Below are 23,078 nucleotides of genomic sequence, written 5' to 3' on the forward strand. Positions count from 1 at the left end.
TTCCGTAACTGGTGCTAACATTCCGCATCTAATGCTAATATTCTGTATCTGAGGCTAACATTCCGTAACTGATACTAACATTCCGTAACTGACACTAACATTCCGTAACTGATGCTAACATTCCGTAACTGATGCCAACATTCCGTAACTGGTGCTAACATTCCGTAACTGATGTTAACATTCCGTAGCTGGTAAAATTCCGTAACTGATGCTAACAATCCGTAACTGGTGCTCACATTCCGTATCTGATGCTAACATCCGTAACTGATGCCAACATTCCGTAACTGATGCCAACATTCCTTAACTGGTGCTAACATTCCGCATCTTATGCTAATATTCTGTATCTGATGCTAACATTCCGTAACTGGTGCTAACATTCCGTAACTGGAGCTAACATTCCGTATCTGATGCTAACATTCCGTAACTGATGCTAAAATTCCGTAACTGGTGCTAACATTCCATAACTGGTGCTAACATTCCGCATCTAATGCTAGTATTCTGTATCTGAGGCTAACATTCCGTAACTGATGCTAACATTCCGTAACTGGTGCTATCATTCCATAACTACCTGCAGGAAGCCACCACGTCTCACTTGACCTCCTGGCCGGTAGAAAGGCGAGCTGATTGTTTGGACAGGAAGTGGTTGACGGGCGAGGTCAGGCCCTGAAAGGGAAGGCCGCGTGGCAAACAGCCGAGGTCAGCGCCAAGGTCTGCAACACAAGACAAATGAGGACAGGCAAACGTCTCCCTTCCATGTTTCAGCCGTCTGAGGACCTGTGATGGATGTTCCAAGTGGGAACACTTCCCAATCTTTACATCAACACCCGCAGCTTTTACTTTCAATCATTCCTGGGAAAAAAAAACCATCCATTAATCTTCTTTGCCAGCACAGCGGCACACACCTGACGCCGCCACCTTTGTTGCTGGGAAACAATCAACTGGAAAATACAGTTTCACCACTTTTAGTCATCATTTTTGCGCTCAAAGAAACTTCTATGACTTTAACTCCAAGACTTCTGTTTGTTAGAAAGTGTCATTACTGCCACAAGTGGTGGGAAAGTGTATTACAACTGAGCGCCGCATACGGACTGTCACTACCTGATCGGTCCACGCATGCGCACAGAACACGTCACTTCCTGGACTCGCAATTGTTTAGCGGGTTGAATGTTTTTGTATAAAAATAAAAATGTTACCTAGTAGTAAGTAAAATACAACAGTTATATGAATATGAACAAGGGTTAGATAATTAAAAATTAAAAATATAACTATTCCAACCCCTGTCATTGCAATGAATGACACAAGGGGCCGCCACTGACTCATTTATTTTTTTTATTAAAGATAGCTGTCATTTAACTTAAATCTACATATGCGGCCTAACAACATTTTTATTTTTTAAACGGTCTATATTGTGAATTACTATAAATAACGTAGATAAGATTACAAAAAAAGGAAATCCTCGGTATCGGTACGAAAATTTGACCTTCTAGACCTCCACCCCAGATCCCACCTCACTCCTACCCACTTCTCTAAAGTGGGCTGGCTCAAGGTGGAGGACAGAGTTAAACAACTTGCACTGAGCCTAGTCTATAAAATCCGCTACACCTCCCTGATACCGAAGTACATGTCAAACTACTTCCTTAGCGTAAATGACCGCCATAACCACAACACCAGGGGGTGCTCCACTAACCATGTTAAACCCAGATTCCGAACTAACAAAGGTCTTAACTCATTCTCTTTCTATGCCACATCAATGTGGAATGCGCTCCCAACAGGTATAAAAGAAAGGGCATCTCTATCCTCCTTCAAAACCGCAATAAAAGTTCACCTCCAGGCAGCTACAACCCTAAACTAACACCCTCCCCGGATTGCTAATAATCAAATGTAAACAATCAAATGCAGATACTTTTTCTTATGCCTTCTGATCTCTCTCTCTCTCTATGTCCACTACTTGATGTCCATACCCCCCCCCCCCTCCACACCCCTGATTGTAAATAATGTAAATAATTCAATGTGATTATCTTGTGTGATGACTGTATTATGATGATAGTATATATGATAGTATATATCTGTATCATGAATCTAATAATAAATATTATTACCTTGTCCTGGTTTTCATATTATTTAAGTGGACCCCGACTTAAACAAGTTGAAAAAGTTATTCGGGTGTTACCATTTAGTGGTCAATTGTACGGAATATGTACTTCACTGTGCAACCTACTAATAAAAGTCTCAATCAAAAATAACTTCCCTAAAACAGGTGGTCAGAGATGACGTTGTCTGCGCGCATGCGTGGACCGTTCGTGTAGTGACTATCACGCATTAAAAAGGCTGAAAGACGCAGTCTTTTACTGTGCTTAATGTCTTTTAGGCAAACGAATGGATTTTTATGCAAGACGTGGTCTGGTCATTGTGTATTCTAGTTTTAAACTAAATTGTTTAGTTGTAATGTGGCGCCACGAAGTACAAGTGAACACTTAAATAAGACAACAGCACCCTCTGCTGGCCACATGGGAATACTACACCACAACCACCATGACTTGCCTTCTGTACGCACTTCACCCTGAAATGAGGTCAAATTAAGACATTTAGCGAAACAACAAAGTTCACGTATATAATAATTACTTCATGGTGATCATTTTAGAAGTCTAAGAAACCATAACAGCAGTTATATTTGGTAAAAACAGAAAACAAGATGAGGCCCAGAATTGTCTCTTGGAGCACCAAGAGAAGACCCTGCTTCTGCGAGATGCCCCCGAGTTTATTTACAAGCAAACAAAGTGTTCAAGCATGTTTGTCCTGGCTTTGACTTTACATTGCAAACCTTAAAAACGTCTGTGAGCTCAGCGACGTTTCAACTTCCTGGAGCACAGCTCGAGAGAAGGCCGACTTCAGACGAGCGACGGTGGCTCGCCAAAGCTCTCGAACCTTTTCATATTTTGTCACGTAACCACAAACAAATATATTTCATTGGAACTTTATGTGAAAGACCGACATTAAGAGGTTTACGATCATACATGAAACATGTTTTGCATATAAAAAAGTGAATTCAGCCGCCCTGAGTCAATACTTTGTGAAAGAACCTTACCTACAATTCCAGCTGCAAGTCCTTCAGGGTATGTCTCTACCAGCTTTGCTCATGACTGTAATGTTTGCTCAGTTTTTGTTGCCAAACAGCTCATGCTCAGTCAGATCAGATGGAGAGTATTTGTGAACAGCAGTTTTCAAATCTTGTCACAGATTCTCCATTGGGTTTTGGTCTGGTCTTTTAGCTTTTGTCTTAAACCATTCCATTGTAGCCCTGGCTTTATATTTAGGGTCGTCGTCCTATCAGAAGGTGAACCCCCGCCCCAGTCTCAAGTCTTTGGCAGATTACTTTTTAAAATGTTCTTGTAATCTAACCATATTTTTGTTATGTTGGATGGAATCTTTACCTGGCATCAGGTGACCCTTCGCAAGGAGACTGCAAATGACAGTCGAAACATGTCAGGTAAAGATTCCATCGAACATACCGAAAATATGGCCTGACTACAAGAACATTTGAAAAGTATGTAAATAAGAAAACATAATGAACCTTTTTGAGCAATCTTTGGCAAACTACAAGTCTTCTTCTGTATTTAGCTTCATCAATCTTCCTATCAACTCTGACCATCTTCCCAGTCCCTGTTGAAGAAAAGCACCCCCAGGGCATGATGCTGCCACCACCATATTTGATAGTTGGGATGGGGTATCAGTTCGCCATCGCAAAGTGTTTTGGTCTCGTCTGACCAAGTCACCTTCTTCCACATGTTTGCCGTGTCCTCCCAACATGGCTTCTGGCAAACTTGTTTTCTTTGAACAATGGCTTTCCTCTTGCCACTCTTTCATAAAGACCACGACTAATAGTTGTCCCGTGGACAAATCCCCTGGCCTGAGCTGTGGATCTCTGCAGTTGGGACTCTTGGCTACAGCTCTGACCAGTGCTCTCCTTGTAAGTTTGGATGGCCGACCTTGTCCTGGCAGGTTTACAGGCGTGCCGTACGGATGATGAATTGAACAGTGCTACTTGGGACGATCAATGTTGTCTTTTTACAGCCTAAACCTGCGTTTAAGTTAAAGTACCACTGATAGTCACACACTATCCCCATCCCCTTGTTCCCAGTCTTATAGTCTTTGGTATGACTCGGCCACTCGGTTTGAACTCTCAACCTACCAATCCCAGGGCGGACACTCTAACCACAAGGCCACTGAGCAGTCTCTACAACTTTATCCCTGACTTGTCTGGTGTGTTCCTTGGACTTGATGACATTCTATGAACCAACCCCTGAGGCCGTCACAGAGCAGCTGTATTTGTACTGAGATGAGATTACAGTAATTAGTCATTAGTAAAAATCACTGAATAAATACCAATAATTATTCAGAACTCAACTCTAGTAACTATTGTTAATCTTTTTCGGACATGTTGAACTGTGACAGAATATGTACAGTATTTTGATGTGACTTAGCATTTTCGAAAAAAACTACTACTACTACAGTTCTTCCTCAATTTAAGAGTACCTTAGGTTTAACTTGAGCTACGAGATGTCTCTCTGCTTTTTGGTATGCTTTAAATTGCAAGCATAGTTCAACCTTTTAAGCCCTCACGACCTGATCAACCGGTATAGCTCCGTTGGTAGAGTGGCCGTGCCAGCAATTTGAGGGTTCCATGTTCGATCCCCGCTTCCGCCATCCTAGTCACTGCCGTTGTGTCCTTGGGCAAAACATTTTACCCACCTGCTCCCAGCGCCACCCACACTGGATTAAATGTATCTTAGATATTGGGTTTCACTATGTAAAGCGCTTTGAGTCACAAGAGAAAAAGCGCTATATAATTCACTTCACTTCACATTATCAACTTCTGTAGGCAAATGGTTACACTCAGAGAAAAGGGGGGCTGAATACTTTTGCACACCGCACTTACCAGTTTTTGTAAATAATGTTTGGAATCGCGTACAAATTTCTATTAACTTCCCAATCGTTTACCACTTTTTGTTGGTCTTTCAGATCAAATTCCAACAAAATATCTTTGTTTGTGGTTGTAATGTGACAAACAATGCACAAAAATACTAGCTAGTTGCAGCCTTTTAGTTTCATTTATATATTATTATTAACACTGCTTTACTGTTTCCAAAAAAATAAAGAGATTGAATAAGAAGTGAGAGTTGTGCGTTGGTATGTGTGGCGGCTACCTGAAGGCAAGGCGTGACATCCCGCTCATCCAGATGTCATTTCCTGTTAAGCGCTCGCTGTGAGATTAAAGTCAAGACGGTTATAAAGATGGCAGCTAAATTCATTAGCATGTTTTCCTGATGGACACATGACAGCTTCTATAGCGCTTATTATCCTCACTAGTGTAATCCGGAGCATGTCCCGACCGTACTAAAAGGGCGTGTCGGTCGCCACCTGCTGCGAGACCGCTCCTACTTCTTCAGCGGAAATTGAGAACTTTGAAATGGAGAGAAGACGCTTCAAGCTTCCGGTTTCATTTGTCGGGGTCTCCACGCAGTCGCCTTTCATGCTGCCGCTTGGTGATGGCGTACTTGAAGAACTCGTAGACGGACCAGCTGATGGCCGTGGACGGCATCTGGTAGATAACGCGGGCCTGGACACCCTTGAAGAAAGCCCCCACGCCGCCCGTCCTGTACACCGTCCGAAAGGCCTCGGCCAGGCCGGAGATGCTGCGGCCGGCGGCGGCGGCGCCTCCCACCTGCACGGCGGCCACTTCCTGCGTGTTGAGCAGCGTCTTGCACACGTCAAGCGGCGTGGTGGCGGCGGCGGCCAGCGCGCCGGCCAGCGCCCCCGACACCACGTGGGAGGAGGGGTGGTAGTGTCTGTGCGGGTTGAGCGCCTCCTGCAGGTACTCGTAGGTCATGAAGTGGAGCGCCTGGAAGGGCACGTTCATGGTCAGCTGGGTGGTGTAGCTGCGGTAGAAAGCCGCCGGCCCCTCCTGGCGCAGCGTGGCGCCCACGCAGTCCAGCACGCCGCGGTAAGGAGAGTTGAACATCTGAATGCGCTGCTTGACCACTGGGGGGGACAAAGGGACGAGCAAGGGGAGGGCAAGAGGACAAAACGGGGAGGTCATTCTGGGAGGTCTTCGGAGGAAGTGACTCGAAAGCTCATTTGAAGCCATTTTTATGTATTTATCTATATATTCATGGATGACTTGACCCTTGTGTAATGTTCATATTGTTGTTACTCAGCCAGCGTTTGTGGCTCTGATGGACCCGTTGCATTTTGTGGCTTTTAATGCCTCACAATCAAACACTTTTATGTTCAAATACTGAACAGATGTTTACCTTATCCCAATAAACATCTGTTCAGTATTTTAACATAAAAGTGATTATTGTGAGGCATCAAAAGCCACAAAATGCAACGGGTCCATCAGACCCACAAACGCTGGCTGAGTAACAACAATATGAATGTTGCACGGAAAATCTCTCTGCCAGTTTCTGCATCCCACAGGGATTCTTCTTTTGTGTTTCTGCACCTGCGGTTCCCACACAAGGTTGCAACATTGTTTGTCAACACGGTCTGCTCTCATTTTCGCGCACATTTGACCCTCTGATGTTCTGTGTACCTACACTCTGTCCTCCTCCTGTCTAGGCCTGCTGTATGTGTGTGTGTGTGTGTGTGTGTGTGTGTGTGTGTGTGTGTGTGTGTGTGTGTGTGTGTGTGTGTGTGTGTGGTACACAGAACATCAATTTCCACACTTCTATTAGCCCTGGGTCCAGTGGACCCGGATATCTTATATGTAATAAAAATGTGTAGGGGGGGTGTATGGTGTGTGTGGTCATTAAATATGTATTCTGATATATGTTCTTCACAGATTTTCTACGCAAAAAATGTGCCTTGACTCAAAAAAGGTTGAAAAACACTGCTTTAAAGGCCTACAGAAACCCACTACTACCGACCATGCAGTCTGATAGTTTATATATCAATGATGAAATCTTAACATGGCAACACATGCCAATACGGCTCAATACTTATAAAGTGCAATTTTAAATTTCCCGGGAAATATCCGGCTGAAACGTCTCGGTATGATGACGTATGCGCGTGACGTAGTCAGTTAAACGGAAGTTATGGTAACCCGTAGAATCCTATACAAAAAGCTCTGTTTTCATTTCATAATTCCACAGTATTCTGGACATCTTTTGCAATTTGTTTAATGAACAATGAAGGCTGCAAAGAAGAAAGTTGTAGGTGGGATCGGTGTATTAGCAGCGGACTACAGCAACACAACCGGAGGACTTTGTTGGAGAGCAGACGCGCTAGCCGGCGACCTCACCTTGACTTCCTACGTCGCCGGGCCGCCAAACGCATCGGGTGAAGTCCTTCGTCCTTCCGTCGATCGCTGGAACGCAGGTGAGCACGGGTGTTGATGAGCAGATGAAGGCTGGCTGGCGTAGGTGGAGAGCTAATGTTTTTAGCATAGCTCTGTGAGGTCCGGTTGCTAAGTAGGCTTCAATGGCGTCGTTAGCACAGCATTGTTAACCTTCGCCAGCCTGGAAAGCATTGACCGTGTATTTACATGTCCACGGTTTAATAGTATTGTTGATTTTCTATCTATCCTTCCAGTCAGGGGTTTATTTTTTTTGTTTCTATATGCAGTTAAAGCACGATGCTATCACGTCAGCTCGTAGCTAAAGCGTTTCGCCTATGTATTGTCGTGGAGATAAAAGGCACTGAATGTCCATTTCGCGTTCTCGACTCTCATTTTCAAGAGGATATAGTATCCGAGGTGGTTTAATATACAAATCCGTGATCCACAATAGAAAAAGGAGAGAGTGTGGAATCCAATGAGCCAGCTTGTACCTAAGTTACGGTCAGAGCGAAAAAAATATATGTATTTCACTGCATTCTAGTCCGTCACTCTAACGTTCCTCGTCCACGAATCTTTCATCCTCGCTCAAATTAATGGGGTAATGGTCCGAATAGCTCTAGCTGCGTTGAAAACAATAGGAAAATATGAGGGAGTGAACAACTGACAAGGTTTTTTTTTTATCAGAGACCAAAAGTTGCGAACTTTATCGACGTTGTTCTATACTAAATCCTTTCAGCAAAAATATGGCAATATCGCAAAATGATCAAGTATGACACAGAATGGATCTGCTATTCCCGTTTAAATAAAAAAATTTCATTTCAGTAGGCCTTTAATGCCTCACTATCAAACACTTTTATGTTAAAATACTGAACAGATGTTTACCTTATCCCAATAAACATCTGTTCAGTATTTTAACATAAAAGTGTTTGATTGTGAGGCATTAAAAGCCACAAAATGCAACGGGTCCATCAGACCCACAAACGCTGGCTGAGTAACAACAATATGAACGTTGCACGGAAAATCTCTCTGCCAGTTTCTGCATCCCACACGGATTCTTCTTTTGTGTTTCTGCACCTGCGGTTCCCACACAAGGTTGCAACATTGTTTGTCAACACGGTCTGCTCTCATTTTCTCGCACATTTGACCCTCTGATGTTCTGTGTACCTACACGCTGTCCTCCTTCTGTCTAGGCCTGCTGTATGTGTGTGTGTGTGTGCATGTGGTACACAGAACATCAATTTCCACACTTCTATTAGCCCTGGGTCCAGTGGACCCGGACATTTTATATGTAATAAAAATGTGTAGGGGGGGGTGTATGGTGTGTGTGTGGTCATTAAATATGTATTCTGATATATGTTCTTCACAGATTTTCTACGAAAAAAATGTGCCTTGACTCAAAAAAGGTTGAAAAACACTGCTTTAATGTACCAAAGTGGTAGCTGGATTTTTTATGTGGCCCTCGGTGGCAAAGGTTTGGACACCCCTGATTTAGACCAACTGTTAACTGCCATAAGTGTCACTTTCTTTTCACACCATTGTCATATTTTTTAGATGTCATGTTTGTAGGTACAATCAAATATATTTTTCTACAATCAGACTAGTGACAAAACAACAGTTTTTATCTTTATCAGGAACGTGCTGCATTTATAGTTTATTTATCATCTATTCCATATTTGCATACTAAAATATGTGGCTCACAGAGCTCTACTTTGTCTCCCCCAAGTGTTTCATTAAGGAACTGCATGTAGTGTAAGGAATGGTTGTTTACCTTCAGCTGGGTTCATGACGGCGTCATGGAGCACGGTGGCCATGCAGCCCGCCACTCCTGCACAGGGAACACAGCAGACAAGCTAAAGCACATCGCCGCCACACCGGGTCACGTTGACGCAAACACCGACCGTTGGCAAAGTGGCTGTTGGCGCCCGGGTAGACGGCGTCGCTGAGCGCGACCTTGATCTTCTCGTAGCAGGCGAAGTAGAGCGCGTGGGCGGGCCCCGCCCCCACCGCCAGCACGTTGACGCCTCGGATGGGCCGCCACACGCCCTCGGTGCGCACGATCTGCCGCAGGGCGTCCATCACGTTGCGATAGCGCGCGCCCGGCTCAGGGTGGAGGCTCTGCATGCGCGTCTGGCAAAAGATAAACATGATTGTTATTGTGTGAATACCCAAACATTCACACGTTATTCTACACCACAGGTGTCAAACTCAAGGCCCGGGGGCCAGATCTGGCCCGCCACACCATTGTATGAGGCCCGCAAAAGGTACTTGTGCACTCTTGGCATCCTCTCGATGAGCTTCAAGAGGTTGAAGTGAAATGGTTTTCACTTCACAGGTGTGCTTGAAGCTCATCGAGAGAATGCCAAGAGTGTGCAAAGCCGTAATCAGAGCAAAGAGTGGCTATTTTGAAGAAGTTAAAAGTTAAAGTACCAATGATTGTCACACACACACTATGTGTGGCGAAATTATTCTCTGCATTTGACCCATCACCCTTGGTCACCCCCTGGAAGGTGAGGGGAGCAGTGAGCAGCAGCAGTGGCCGTGCCCGGGAATCATTTTTGGTGATTTAACCCCTAAATTCCAACCCTTGATGCTAAATGCCAAGCAGGGAGGTAATGGCTCCCATTTTTATAGTCTTTGGTATGACTCGGCCGGGGTTTGAACTCACAACCTACCGATCTCAGGGTGGACACTCTAACCACTAGGCCACTGAGTAGGTAAGAAACTAGAATATAAAACATGTTTTTAGTTATTTCACCTTTTTTTGTTAAGTACCGTATTTTCCGCACTATAAGGCGCACCTTCAATGAATGGCCTATTTTAAAACATGTTCATATATAAGGCGCACTGCATTATAAGGCGCATAGAACAGACGCTACAGTAGAGGCTGGGGTTACGTTATGCATCCTGTAGTTGCGAGACCTGTTGTGGCTCAATATTGGTCCATATATAAGGCGCATCGGATTATAAGGCGCACTGTCAGCTTTTGAGAAAATTGGAGGTTTTTAGGTGCGCCTCATAGTGCGGAAAATACGGTACACAACTCCACATGTGTTCATTCATATTTTGATGTGACAATCTACAATGTAAATAGTCATGAAAATAAAGAAAACACATTGAATGAGGTGTCCAAACTTTTGGCCTGTACTGTGCATCCAGCAAAAGTATAACAAATCAGGGTTTTCCCTAGATTGCCATTATATATGTGGTCAATATGACATCATATATATGACGTCATGATCATTTTGATTTGCAATGAATGAATGAAATAAGTTTATTTCGGTCATATAATCAACCATTTTGTGTGATCAGTTTAACAGTACAGATTAGACCAGGGGTGTCCAAACGTTTTCCACTGAGGGCCGTACACGGAAAAATATAAGCATGCGGGGGCCTTTTTGATATTTTTCATTTTCAAACCTTAACAAAATATATGGATTTTTTTTTTTAACCTTTAGGGCTCCCGGGGACTATAAAGGGTCTCAGTCATTAAACTGTTAAAAATAAGTCAATTCTTTTTTATTTAACGCTTACAGTAAATCTCTATCAACTTGAGGTTGATATAAAGTTAAAAAAAAATGGTTTTCTCTCAAAGACAACTTAGTTTTTTATAGTAAAACTGAAATATGCAGTATTTAGTAATTAGAGCCTTAAACGATCAATAATGCAGGACACCATTGATTTTAAGTAGGGATGTCCGATAATGGCTTTTTGCCGATATCCGATATGCCGATATTGTCCAACTCTTTAAGTACCGATATCAACCGATACCGATATCAACCGATATATACAGTCGTGGAATCAACACATTATTACGCCTAATTTGGACAACCAGGTATGGTGAAGATAAGGTACTTTTTAAAAAAATGAATCAAATAAAATAAGATAAATAAATTAAAAACATTTTCTTGAATAAAAAAGAAAGTAAAACAATATAAAAACAGTTACATAGAAACTAGTAATTAATGAAAATTTGTAAAATTAACTGTTAAAGGTTAGTATTATTAGTGGACCAGCAGCACGCACAATCATGTGTGCTTACGGACTGTATCCCTTGCAGACTGTATTGATATATATTGATATATAATGTAGGAACCAGAATATTAATAACAGAAAGAAACAACCCTTTTGTGTGAATGAGTGTAAATGGGGGAGGGAGGTTTTTTGGGTTGGTGCACTAATTGTAAGTGTATCTTGTGTTTTTTATGTGGATTTAATAAAAAAAAATTAAAAAACACCAAAAAAAACGATACTGATAATAAAAAAACCGATACCGATAATTTCCTATATTACATTTTAACGCATTTATCGGCTGATAATATCGGCAGACCGATATTATCGGACATCTCTAATTTTAAGTCTTTAATATTTTTGAGTAATCACAGTGAAAAGTTAAATAAAATCCTACTAAATATACTTGGGATCCAAAAGGTCCCCCACTCATAAAGTGATACATTTTTTTATATTTTTTTTTAACTTTTAACACTTAAATTACGAGATCAACTTCAGATATATCTGTCGATTTTACGTTTGAACTATTATTTTGTTTGTTTTATGCTCTTTTGTCAAATAAAACTTTGATGTTTTTATATGGCAACCACACAATATATGCAATATTTTTCCCACGTAAAACATCTTAGTGATATTTTTTAAGTAACAATTCATTATAACATAGATTTTTAGTCTTTTTTTTTTTTTTAAATAAAAAAACAAAACAAAGACAAAAGACAAAAAAAAGCCTGCATGGCAGCTTTGTGTCAACATTGCAACTTTTTCTTGTTAGATTTCACCTCATTCCACTTTTTTTTTTAAATGTTTTTTTTAATTTTTTCCAATATTATCAATTTTGCCATTTTTGCAGAATGTGTGGCGGGCCGGTAAACAATTAGCTGCGGGCCGCAAATGGCCCCCGGGCCGCACTTTGGACACACCTGGATTAGACATATTTAACAATCATACACATTTACACACAAAAACAAAATAAAAAGGAATAGGCTGAAGCCAAGGCTTATATTTGCCATACAACATATTAAATTTGTTTTCATGTAAAAAAAATGAATCAAAATTCAATTATTTTGAAAGTGTGGAGGCATTTATCTTGCCGTGGCGGTGCGCCACAATCAGTTACACGTAGGAGAAACCCTGCAAATGTATCCCTACATCTTACAAAGGTTACGTACTATATGTGAAGTTGACAGGTCGTGGAACGGTGGACTTCAGCTGCAGAAGAAGTCGAAGTGCAGACAAAGATTGCGCAATGCGCAAACGTTCTAATCGGGAAGTGTGAGGCTGGAAATTCCCGCTGCGAGCTTCTGGGAAGCCAAAACTCAGGTGGAATGTGTGCAGTCATCCTGAGTGTGCAGAGCGTTTGTCTGGAGCTCTGACGTGGTGACAGGACGTGCTCGCACACACACATCAACTTGTTGAAGTTAGCCATGATGAACGGCCAACTACAGGCAGCAAATACTTCTCCCATTGGGGACGCAATATCAACATGTGCAGAAGCACTAACAGTACTTCAATGACTTGCTTCTTTAGACGCTACTGCCGTAGTACTGCGGGAAAATGTCAATTGTATCACCAACTTTGTTAGCTTACACCAGAGCTGGGCAAATATTTTGACTCGGGGGGGGGGGCCACTTTGAGAGAAATAATGTGTCTGGGGGGGTGTGTATAAATTAAATATACACATTTATCTGTAAAAATATGCTGTGCAAGTATGTGTGTTTGGGTCCCTTTTTTTCCAGGAACAATAAAACCAAGTCACAATTAGAGATGTCCGATAATGGCTTTTTTGCCAATATCCGATATTCCGATATTGTCCGACTCTTAATTACCGATTCCAAAATTAACCGATACCGATATATACAGATATGGAATTAACACATTATTATGCCTAATTTTGTTGTGATGCCCCGCTGGATGCATTAAACAATGTAACAAGGTTTTCCAAAATAAATCAACTCAAGTTATGGAAAAAAATGCCAACGTGGCACTGCCATATTTATTATTGAAGTCACAAAGTGCTTTTTTTTTTTAAACATGCCTCAAAACAGCAGCTTGGAATTTGGGACATGCTCTCCCTGAGAGAGCATGAGGAAGTTGAGGTGGGCGGGGTTGAGGTGGGGCGGGGGTTAGAGGGTAGCGTGGGGTGTATATTGTAGCGTCCCGGAAGAGTTAGTGCTGCAAGGGGTTCTGGGTATTTGTTCTGTTGTGTTTATGTTGTGTTACGGTGCGGATGTTCTGCCGAAATGTGTTTGTCATTCTTGTTTGGTGTGGGTTCACAGTGTGGCGCATATTTGTAACAGTGTTAAAGTTGTTTATACCGCCACCCTCGGTGTGACCTGTATGGCTGTTGACCAAGTATGCCTTGCATTCACTTGTGTGTGTGAAAAGCCGTAGATATTATGTGACTGGGCCGGCACGCAAAGGCAGTGTCTTTAAGGTTTATTGGCGCTCTGTACTTTTCCCTACGTCCGTGTACACAGCGGCGTTTTAAAAAGTCATACATTTTACTTTTTGAAACCGATAATTTTGAAACCGATACCGATAATTTCCGATATTAAATTTTAAAGCATTTATCGGCCGATAATATCGGCAGTCCAATATTATCGGACATCCCTAGTCACAATGTCCGATAGAGTTATAAATACGTTATGACAGACCACCTCAAAAAAACGGAATGGAATTTTACAGTTTTTTACTGAATGGGACACACAAAATGTACATGAAATTAAAGAAAGTGGGATTTACAATATTAATTATGAACTAGTGTTGTCCCGATACCAATATTTTGGTACCGGTACCAACATGTATTTCGATAGTTTTCTAAATAAAGGGGACCACAAAAAGTTGCATTATTGGCTTTATTTTTAACAAAAAATCTGAGGGTACATTAAACATATGTTTCTTATTGCAAGTTTGTCCTTAAATAAAATAGTGAACATACAAGACAACTTGTCTTTTAGTAGTAAGTAAGCAAACAAAGGCTCTTAATAAGTGTGCAGACATATGCAGTAACATATTGTGTCATTTTCCATCTATTAATTTGTCAACATTATTAAGGACAAGTGGTAGAAAATGAATTATTAATATACTTGTTCATTTACAGTTAATATCTGCTTATTTTCTCTTTCAACATGCTCTATCTACACTTCTGTTAAAATGTAATAATCACTTATTCTTCTGTTTGGATACTTTACATTAGTTTTGGATGATACCACAAATTTAGGTATCAATCCGGTACCAAGTAGTTACAGGATCATACATTGGTCATATTCAAAATCCTCATGTGTTCAGGGACATAGTTCATGAGTTCATAAACATAATACAATTTTTTTTTAAACTTTGTGATGCCAAAAAATATCGATGTAACCATAGTAGTATCAACTAGATACGTGCCCGTACTCAGTATCATTACAGTAGATGTTAGGTGTCAATCCACCCATGGTGTTTGTTTACATTTTGATGCCGGTTCTTTTTAGAGGCCGTATAATATGATTCATCAGTACCGCGGTACTATACCGTACAACCCTACTATGAACAATAAAACACTGAATATTAACAACATATGAACATTGCTCCTCTTTTACTTCTCAGACCAGCTGCTCCATAGTTGCGTATCTTTTACAATCATGCAACACACAACGGAAATGTAACAAACAGCAAAATATGAATGCAAAGTGTAATAAACACCTACAATATGATATATTATCAGGTAAAAAATGTGCTTTTGCATCGATTTCTGACACACGCGTTTCGGGCTTTTCACAGATTTCGACCATTGAAATACTTTCTATAGTTCAAGACTTACGGTCATTTAAAAACAGCAATGCACATCATAATGGCGGCGATAGTTTTGATGCTAAAGGTCTAAAACAAAAAAAAAAGGAACAAACGTCCGACGGGTCGGATTGAAAATCTTAATGGGCCGCGGGTAAGGGTGTAACGGTACGTGTATTTGTATTGAACCGTTTCGGTACAGGGGTTTCGGTTCGGTTCGGAGGTGTACCGAACGAGTTTCCACACGGACACATTAAGTAGCGCACCGCATGTTGTGTAAACAATGCACACCGAGGCACAACACACGGCATGCTAGCAACGATTAGGCTACTACAACATGCAAAAGTCAGAGCTGGAAGACCCTCCTGCCTCGTTAAGATCTCCCGTTTGGGAACACTTCGGCTTCGCGGTGCGATACAATAATGGACGACGAGTGGCGGACAAAACTAAAGCGGTTTGCCGACATTGTTCAGCAGCGGTAGGGTATGCTTCTGCCAACACGTCAGACATGCTAACCCATTTTGACGCGGCACCACCCCAAAGTGAACATCGCTTCAACAAAGAGAAAGACGAACAAACAGCTCCCCACCGCATTCAAGCAGCCTCTCCTCGGCGAGTCAGGCAGGGCTAAAGCAATAACAAATGTTTTTATAGCAGCAGATTTAAGACCATATTGCATTTAAAACTAGATTTTGACCCACTTCTATGGTGGAAGAACAATGAGCACATATATCCTATTGAGTGAAGGTCACCAGGGTTAAAGGCTGGGGGGGGGAAGAAAAGTTAATATGAGGCTGAGTTGACTTGAAACTGTTTAATGTTGCACTTTTTATATTGAGAAGAAAAGTTTTGTCATTTTATTTAATCTGAGCAACAACTTGAGGCAGTTTAATGTTGATTAACGTGGACCCCGACTTAAACAAGTTGAAAAACTTATTCGGGTGTTACCATTTAGTGGTCAATTGTACGGAATATGTACTGTACTGTGCAATCTACTAATAAAAGTCTCAATCAATCAATCAATAAAAAAAAGCACTTTATATGTAGAAAGGTTTTGTTAAGAAACCATTCTGAGCCTTATCTTATTTAGTTTTTATTTGATATACGTTGACCACATTAACCCTGGCAATGGACCCTGTGTGTATACAGTGTTTCCCACACATTCATTTATTTGTGGCGGCCCGCCACGAAAGAATTAAGGCCGCAACAAAAAACGAAAAACTTTTATTTTTTTATTTTTTGTCCTGTCCAGCTTCTCAGGCAAATCACATAGTTGATGTAGATGCCCATATCGGCTGTTCAGATTTACTTTACAATAGAGAAGTGTAGGATCAACATTTTTGGAGCTCTTTGTTCAGTGGATCAGATGTTTGATGAAGCTTTGTGTCTATCTACCACCACTACTGTTTTCCGTTTATTTGTTACTGACTGTGGCAGGACACCTCTGCCTCTGTTTCACTTTATGTTGCTGGTAAATAATATGGTTGTAGTAGTAGGCTAAAGTTAAATTATTTAGTATGCACTAATTAAAGGGGCAGAGCTTTAAGAGACATTTTAGCTTTTATATTTTTATAAGATATATTTTTTGTAAGAACCACAATTAATAAATATATTTCAGTGAATAAATTATTGTTCAAATCTGTATATAAATATGTACATAAAGTGTTGTAATTATAATTTAAAATGGATGGACGTTTAAAACAAAACTGTTATTATTCATTAGTAAGTATACATTTTTTGAGCATTTTTAGAGAAAATCATATCATTGTAGTAAATTATGCAAATTACTCGATGATGTCATGGTGACCACGCCCATAGCCAGGCCCCCACCGCCACAGGTATCTTGGCAGTTTATGGGAAACACTGGTATATGTATGTTATTATTATCCTTAGCATTCATGACTGCCTGCTGTTGCACTGATCAGCCTAGAGGTGGCTCACATCCATCACACACAGAGCTATTTTTATTTTTGGGCAGAATTATTATAGTGTTCCCAACGTTAAAAGGATAAAGCCATTGTTTATATTGGTAAATAAATAACCAAAAAATGTATATTTTGTTGTTTTCTTACTGTACCGAAAATGAACCGAACCATGACCTCTAAACCGAGGTACGTACCGAACCGAACCAAAATTCTTGTGTACCGTTACAGCATTAGCCGCGGGACGTATTTTGCCCAGGTCTGAATTAAACCATTGTCCTACTTGTGTCCAAACTTACTAACAAAGAACACCATTTTTAAACGAGTCGTCCACAAAGACATCAGTCAATTATTGACCGACAAATGAACTTTAGCATGTCCGCTAGGAGGAAAGAATGGAGAGAATTCTCTGAAACATTGTTCGGCTCGGGAACTTCAGTGACTCAACTCTTTCCATCCTCGAGCTAAAAATATCTTACTTGACTTCCGTGTACGTAACCGGAACAACACCTTCCTCTTTTGACATATCTCCTCTTTTTTGCAAAGGGATTAAGAATAAATGCATCAGTTGAGTGTTAGAAGGAAGCCGTGATTGTTTACAATATGGTTAAGAGTTACGTTAGCAAACTTAAAAACTATAACAGACAAATAGGAATTTGCAGCAAAAACTAAATTTGGGGTCAGGAAATGTATTTTAGCATAACTTAAAAACCAGAACGTCACAAAGTAAAATGCTGACAGCGTTATTTAATATTTGCTATGATAAGGGGTCCAACTTCACACAAGTTTGTAGTTACTAAACAAAACGTCATAAGACTATTCAAAACCCAGCTGTGGTTATAGTGCTGTGGCGTAACACAGCTTAAATTCGGTCATAAAAAGATCAAAAGAGTGACAATAAAACAATAAAAGTTTACAAGGGACGTGTCTGACAATGGATGCATGCTAACGTACTTTAGCTAACGTACCCCCCACCCCTGATTGTAAATAATGTAAATAATTCAATGTGATTATCTTGTGTGATGACTGTATTATGATGATAGTATATATCTGATAGTATATATCTGTATCATGAATCAATTTAAGTGGACCCCGACTTAAACAAGTTGAAAAACTTATTCGGGTGTTACCATTTAGTGGTCAATTGTACGGAATATGTACTGTACTGTGCAATCTACTAATAAAAGTCTCAATCAATCAATCAAAGCTAGCTAGCAAACGCCGGCTAACTTAGCTAACAGCTGTCAAACCCATAGACATCTTATAAGTAGACGCAGCATTGGCTGCTGTGACGCGAGAAATTCGGCCGCCATCTTGAAGTGTTGATGAGGAGCCGGCGAGCAGCCTAAACTGACAGTTGACAGGTAGAAAACAAAGATGGTGTTCAGCGTTTTCCTGCTCAAATGAGCGGACTGTTGAAAATAGGGTTCGGGGGATTACTTTTAGACTTAAGACAAACTTTAATGATCCACAAGGGATATTGTTCCACACAGTATCCTACACAGTATATTTTCACAAGCAACATTTAACATTAACGTACTATTGGTTGTATTTTGTGAAAATAATATTACCACAGAGTTGAAAAGGAGCAAAGATCTTCAATAGTACTGAAATCGTAGCCGCAAGCAAACAAGAGTATGTACATAATAAAAACGTTCTAGTTTTATTTTTTACCTTTTTTTTTTTTTTTTATACTTTGTAGCACTTTGAGATTTTAACAAATGTAAAGTGCGTTACAAATGTAACTCATTATTATTTATTAATTTCACCTCAAAATGTAGTGTACTAAATGGAAAAACAGTACTGCTGCTTTATGGTTAAAAAAAGGCAGCTCAAATGCCAGAATTTTACTGTAAAATGTACATTAGTTTTTTTACTGTAAATTTTTAAAAAAAACTGCAATTTTACAGTAAAATTTTGGCTCCCGAGCTGCCACTTTGTTTGTTTTTACCGCAATTCAACAGATTTTTCGGTGTATTACTGTAAATGCCAAAACGGCACCACAGTTTATTGCAGTAAAAAAAAAAAAAGTACTGCTTTTTTCATTTAGCACTTTGCCGAAAGTTTTATCGATCACAAATACCGCATTTGTTTTCTTTGGTGTTATTTTTTTAATGAATTAATTAAGTAACATTTTATGACAGCCTTTTCCGAAAACACAATATCAGAATCAGAAATACTTTATTAATCCCTGAGGGGAAATTAAAATGTTTAAAATTAAAATATGTAACGTGAGATATAACAGGATAATGCATACATTTATCATTTGTTTTCAAAACGGTTACAACAAAGTGGGGACCCCATACATTTACTGTGGGACCCCATTTTTATGACTCGATGGGGTCCCAGGGACCCTATTTAGTAGATTCCTAGCGCCGACACTGTTACACATTGAGATTTAAACAAATGTAAAGTGCGTTACAAATGTAACTCATTAATATTATTATTATTATTTATTAATTTCACCTCAAAATTTAGTGTAGTAAACGAAAAAACAGTACTGCTGTTTTATGATTTAAAAAAGGCAGCAAAGTTGCCAGAATTTTACTGTAAAATGTACATTTGTTTTTTTACTGTAAATAAAAAACCCTGCAATTTTACAGTAAAATTTTGGCACCTGAGCTGCCACTTTTGTTTTTTACCACAAATCAGATTTTTCGGTGTAAACGGCACCACAGTTTATTACAGTAAAAAAAAGTACTGCTTTTTTCATTTAGAGAAAAATGCTGTAAAAAACACAGTAAATTTCACAATTTTACCATGAAATCTATTGCTACTTTTACATTGCGCAATTTGATGGATAACTTGCTTTGAAATCATTATTATTATTATTTATTTCTATTTAAGAAATGGTTTGAATGGTTGATAATATATTTTTGCATAATTAGACAATGTTTAAGTTAACATAATTTGCGATTACATGGAGTACATATATTTTTTCTTCTCCCAAAATAGAAAGAAAGAATACATTTAGTAAGAAAAATTACAGTACTTTATTTATACATATTTCCAGGGCCAAGCAAAATGAAGTGGCGGGCCACATCTGGCCCCCGGGCCTTGAGTTTGACACCTGCAATATACAGTATATCCATTCATACGACATATTATTTACATTTGTTTTCATGTAAAAAAAATAAATCAAAATGATTCAATTGTTTAAAAAAAATGCTTTTTTCATTTAGCACTTTCCGGTTCTTAAATTTTGATTCGCCGAAAGTTTTATCGATCACAAATACCGCATTTGTTTTCTTTGGTGTTATTTTTTTTAATGGATTAAGTAACATTTTATGACAACCTTTTCCAAAAACACAATATGTAACATGAGATATAACAGGATAATGCATACATTTATCATTTGTTTTCAAAACGGTTACAAAAAAGTGGGGACCCCATAAATTTACTGTGGGACCCCATTTTTATGACTCGATGAGATCCCAGGGACCCCATTTAGTAGATTCCTAGTGCCGTTACACATCGAGATTTTAACAAATGTAAAGTGCGTTACAAATGTAACTCATTATTATTATTTATTTATTTCACCTCAAAATGTAGTGTAGTAAATGGAAAAACAGTACTGCTGTTTTAAGGTTAAAAAAAGGCAGCTCAGTTGCCAGAATTTTACTGTAAAATGTACATTTGTTTTTTTACTGTAAATAAAAAAAACCTGCAATTTTTCAGTAACATTTTGGCACCTGAGCCGCCATTTAGGGAAGCGAAGAGAACGGTCTTAAAAGCCACAAACAAGTAATACACTGTTTTAAGGTTAAAAAAGGCAGCTCAGTTGCCAGAATTTTACTGTAAAATGTACATTTGTTTTTTTACTGTAAATTAAAAAAACCTGCAATTTTTCAGTAACATTTTGGCACCTGAGCCGCCATTTAGGGAAGCGAAGAGAACGGTCTTAAAAGCCACAAACAAGTAATACACCAAAACATCTTTTGATTTGCGGTAAAAAAACAAAGTGGCAACTCAGTTGCCAGAATTTTACTGTAAAATGTACATTTGTTTTTTTATTGTAAATTTTTTTTAAAAACTGCAATTTTACAGTAACATTTTGGCACCTGAGCTGCCACTTTTGTTTTTTACCACAAATAAACAGATTTTTTGGTGTATTACTGTAAATGCCAAAATGGCACCAAAGTTTATTACAGTAAAAAAAAAAAAAAAGTACTGCTTTTTTCATTTAGCACTTTTCCGGTACATTTTCTTGAATTTTGATTCGCCGAAAGTTTTATCGATCACAAATACCGCATTTGTTTTCTTTGGTGTTATTTTTTTTTTATGGATTAATTAACATTTTTATGACAACCTTTTCCCAAAACACAATATCAGAATCAGAAATACTTTATTAATCCCTGAGGGAAAATTAATATGTTTAAAATTGAAAAATGTAACGTGAGATATAACAGGATAATGCATACATTTATCATTTGTTTTCAAAACGGTTACAACAAAGTGGGGACCCCATACATTTACTGTGGGACCCCATTTTTATGACTCGATGGGGTCCCAGGGACCCTATTTAGTAGATTCCTAGCGCCGACACTGTTACACGTTGAGATTTAAACAAATGTAAAGTGCGTTACAAATGTAACTCATTATCATTATTTATTAATTTCACCTCAAAATTTAGTATAGTAAACAGAAAAACAGTACTGCTGTTTTATGGTTAAAAAAAGGCAGCTCAGTTGCCAGAATTTTAATGTAAAATGTGCATTTGTTTTTTTTACTGTAAATTTTAAAAAAAACAGCAATTTTACAGTAACATTTTGGCACCTGAGCTGCCACTTTTGTTTTTTACCACAAATCAACAGATTTTTCGGTGTATTACTGTAAATGCCAAAATGGCACCAAAGTTTATTACAGTAAAAAAAAAAGTACTGCTTTTTTGATTAAGCACAGTTTCTTAAATTTTGATTCGCCGAAAGTTTTATCGATCACAAATACCGCATTTGTTTTCTTTGGTGTTATTTTTTTTAATGGATTAAGTAACATTTTTATGACAACATTTTCCCAAAACACAATATCAGAATCAGAAATACTTTATTAATCCCTGAGGGGAAATGAATATGTTTAAAATAAAAAAAATGTATCGTGAGATATAACAGGATAATGCATACATTTATCATTTGTTTTCCAAACGGTTACAACAAAGTAAAATAAATTACTGTGGGACCCCATTTAGTAGACTCCTAGACACTGTTACACATTGAGTAACTAGATCACCTCAAGTATAAATGTGCAATATAGGTGTCAAAAACATAATATATATATATATTTTCACTTATAACTAATGATGAATGAGCAATAGCAGCTGACTGACCTCTGACAGCCTGCTAGCTTGTAGCATACTCGAGCTCAGGCTTGTGTCGCGGCCTAAGCAGATTTACGCAAACCCGCCTTTTAGATGAACTAACGCCTGGAAACATGTCGGAAAATGTCGTAAAATGTCTGAAAGTGTGTAATAATACCTTGACACAGTCGACGGGGTACATGACGCAGTGCTCCATGATGCCCGCCACGGCTCCCGCCAGCATGTGAGTCCCGGTGGTCGCACCCTGAGGCAGCCCTTCGTAGTCCACTTCCGCCTCGGTAGACGACGACGACGACGAGCTGCCGGGTGTCGTCCGGTGCGACGCCGGGGCGAAGCTCTGCTCGCTGGACACTCTTGACGGCAACACCCCGACGAAGCCTCCGCCGGTGCCCAGAAGTCTGCCGCCCAGCCATCGAATCTCCGCCCCGGTGGCAACGCCTGCAACCCGGCTGTCGACCCCTGGCGCTTCCAGGGACCTTCGCCGGGACACGAAGCCGTCCACTTCCATTTAGGAGGGCGAAGAGAACGGTCTTAGAAGCCACAAACAAACCCCCTCAGCCTGCGGAGTCTTCTCGGCACTACTGCCGGTCAGACCCACACTTGGCGGGTGTTTCATGTGTGGATGGGAACATCCGGGGAACTTTACCTACCTGGGCGGGGACGTCGGCAGATATCTCGCATCTGATTGGATGGCATGCCTGGTAGTTACTTACAGCCCTTCCCATTG

The 23,078-nt window shown here is 39.8% G+C and overlaps 1 protein-coding gene across 1 annotated transcript; it reads right to left on the reverse strand.

Annotated features, from left to right (window-relative positions):
- Positions 1 to 5,086: 5,086 nt before the first annotated feature.
- LOC133633753 (mitoferrin-2-like) lies at positions 5,087 to 22,975 on the reverse strand. Its single transcript, XM_062026411.1, has 4 exons — positions 22,509 to 22,975; positions 9,235 to 9,463; positions 9,105 to 9,161; positions 5,087 to 6,039 (listed from the first exon to the last, which is right to left on the reverse strand). The coding sequence occupies exons 1-4, from the start codon at positions 22,857 to 22,859 to the stop codon at positions 5,498 to 5,500; spliced, it is 1,179 nt and encodes a 392-aa protein (XP_061882395.1). The 5' UTR covers positions 22,860 to 22,975; the 3' UTR covers positions 5,087 to 5,497.
- Positions 22,976 to 23,078: the final 103 nt, after the last annotated feature.

This window comes from Entelurus aequoreus, linkage group LG18 (assembly GCF_033978785.1).
Source record: "Entelurus aequoreus isolate RoL-2023_Sb linkage group LG18, RoL_Eaeq_v1.1, whole genome shotgun sequence".
Classification (NCBI taxonomy): Eukaryota; Metazoa; Chordata; class Actinopteri; order Syngnathiformes; family Syngnathidae; genus Entelurus; species Entelurus aequoreus.

What these genes read in the sequence shown, in the direction of transcription:
- LOC133633753 (XM_062026411.1), bottom strand. Translation starts at nt 22,859, where the DNA reads ATGGAAGTGGACGGCTTCGTGTCCCGGCGAAGGTCCCTGGAAGCGCCA. An exon ending in CAACAGCCACTTTGCCAACG is followed by an intron (nt 9,162 to 9,234) that starts GTCGGTGTTTGC and finishes TTCCCTGTGCAG; the next exon opens with GAGTGGCGGGCTGCATGGCC. An exon ending in CGTCATGAACCCAGCTGAAG is followed by an intron (nt 6,040 to 9,104) that starts GTAAACAACCAT and finishes TGTCCCCCCCAG; the next exon opens with TGGTCAAGCAGCGCATTCAG.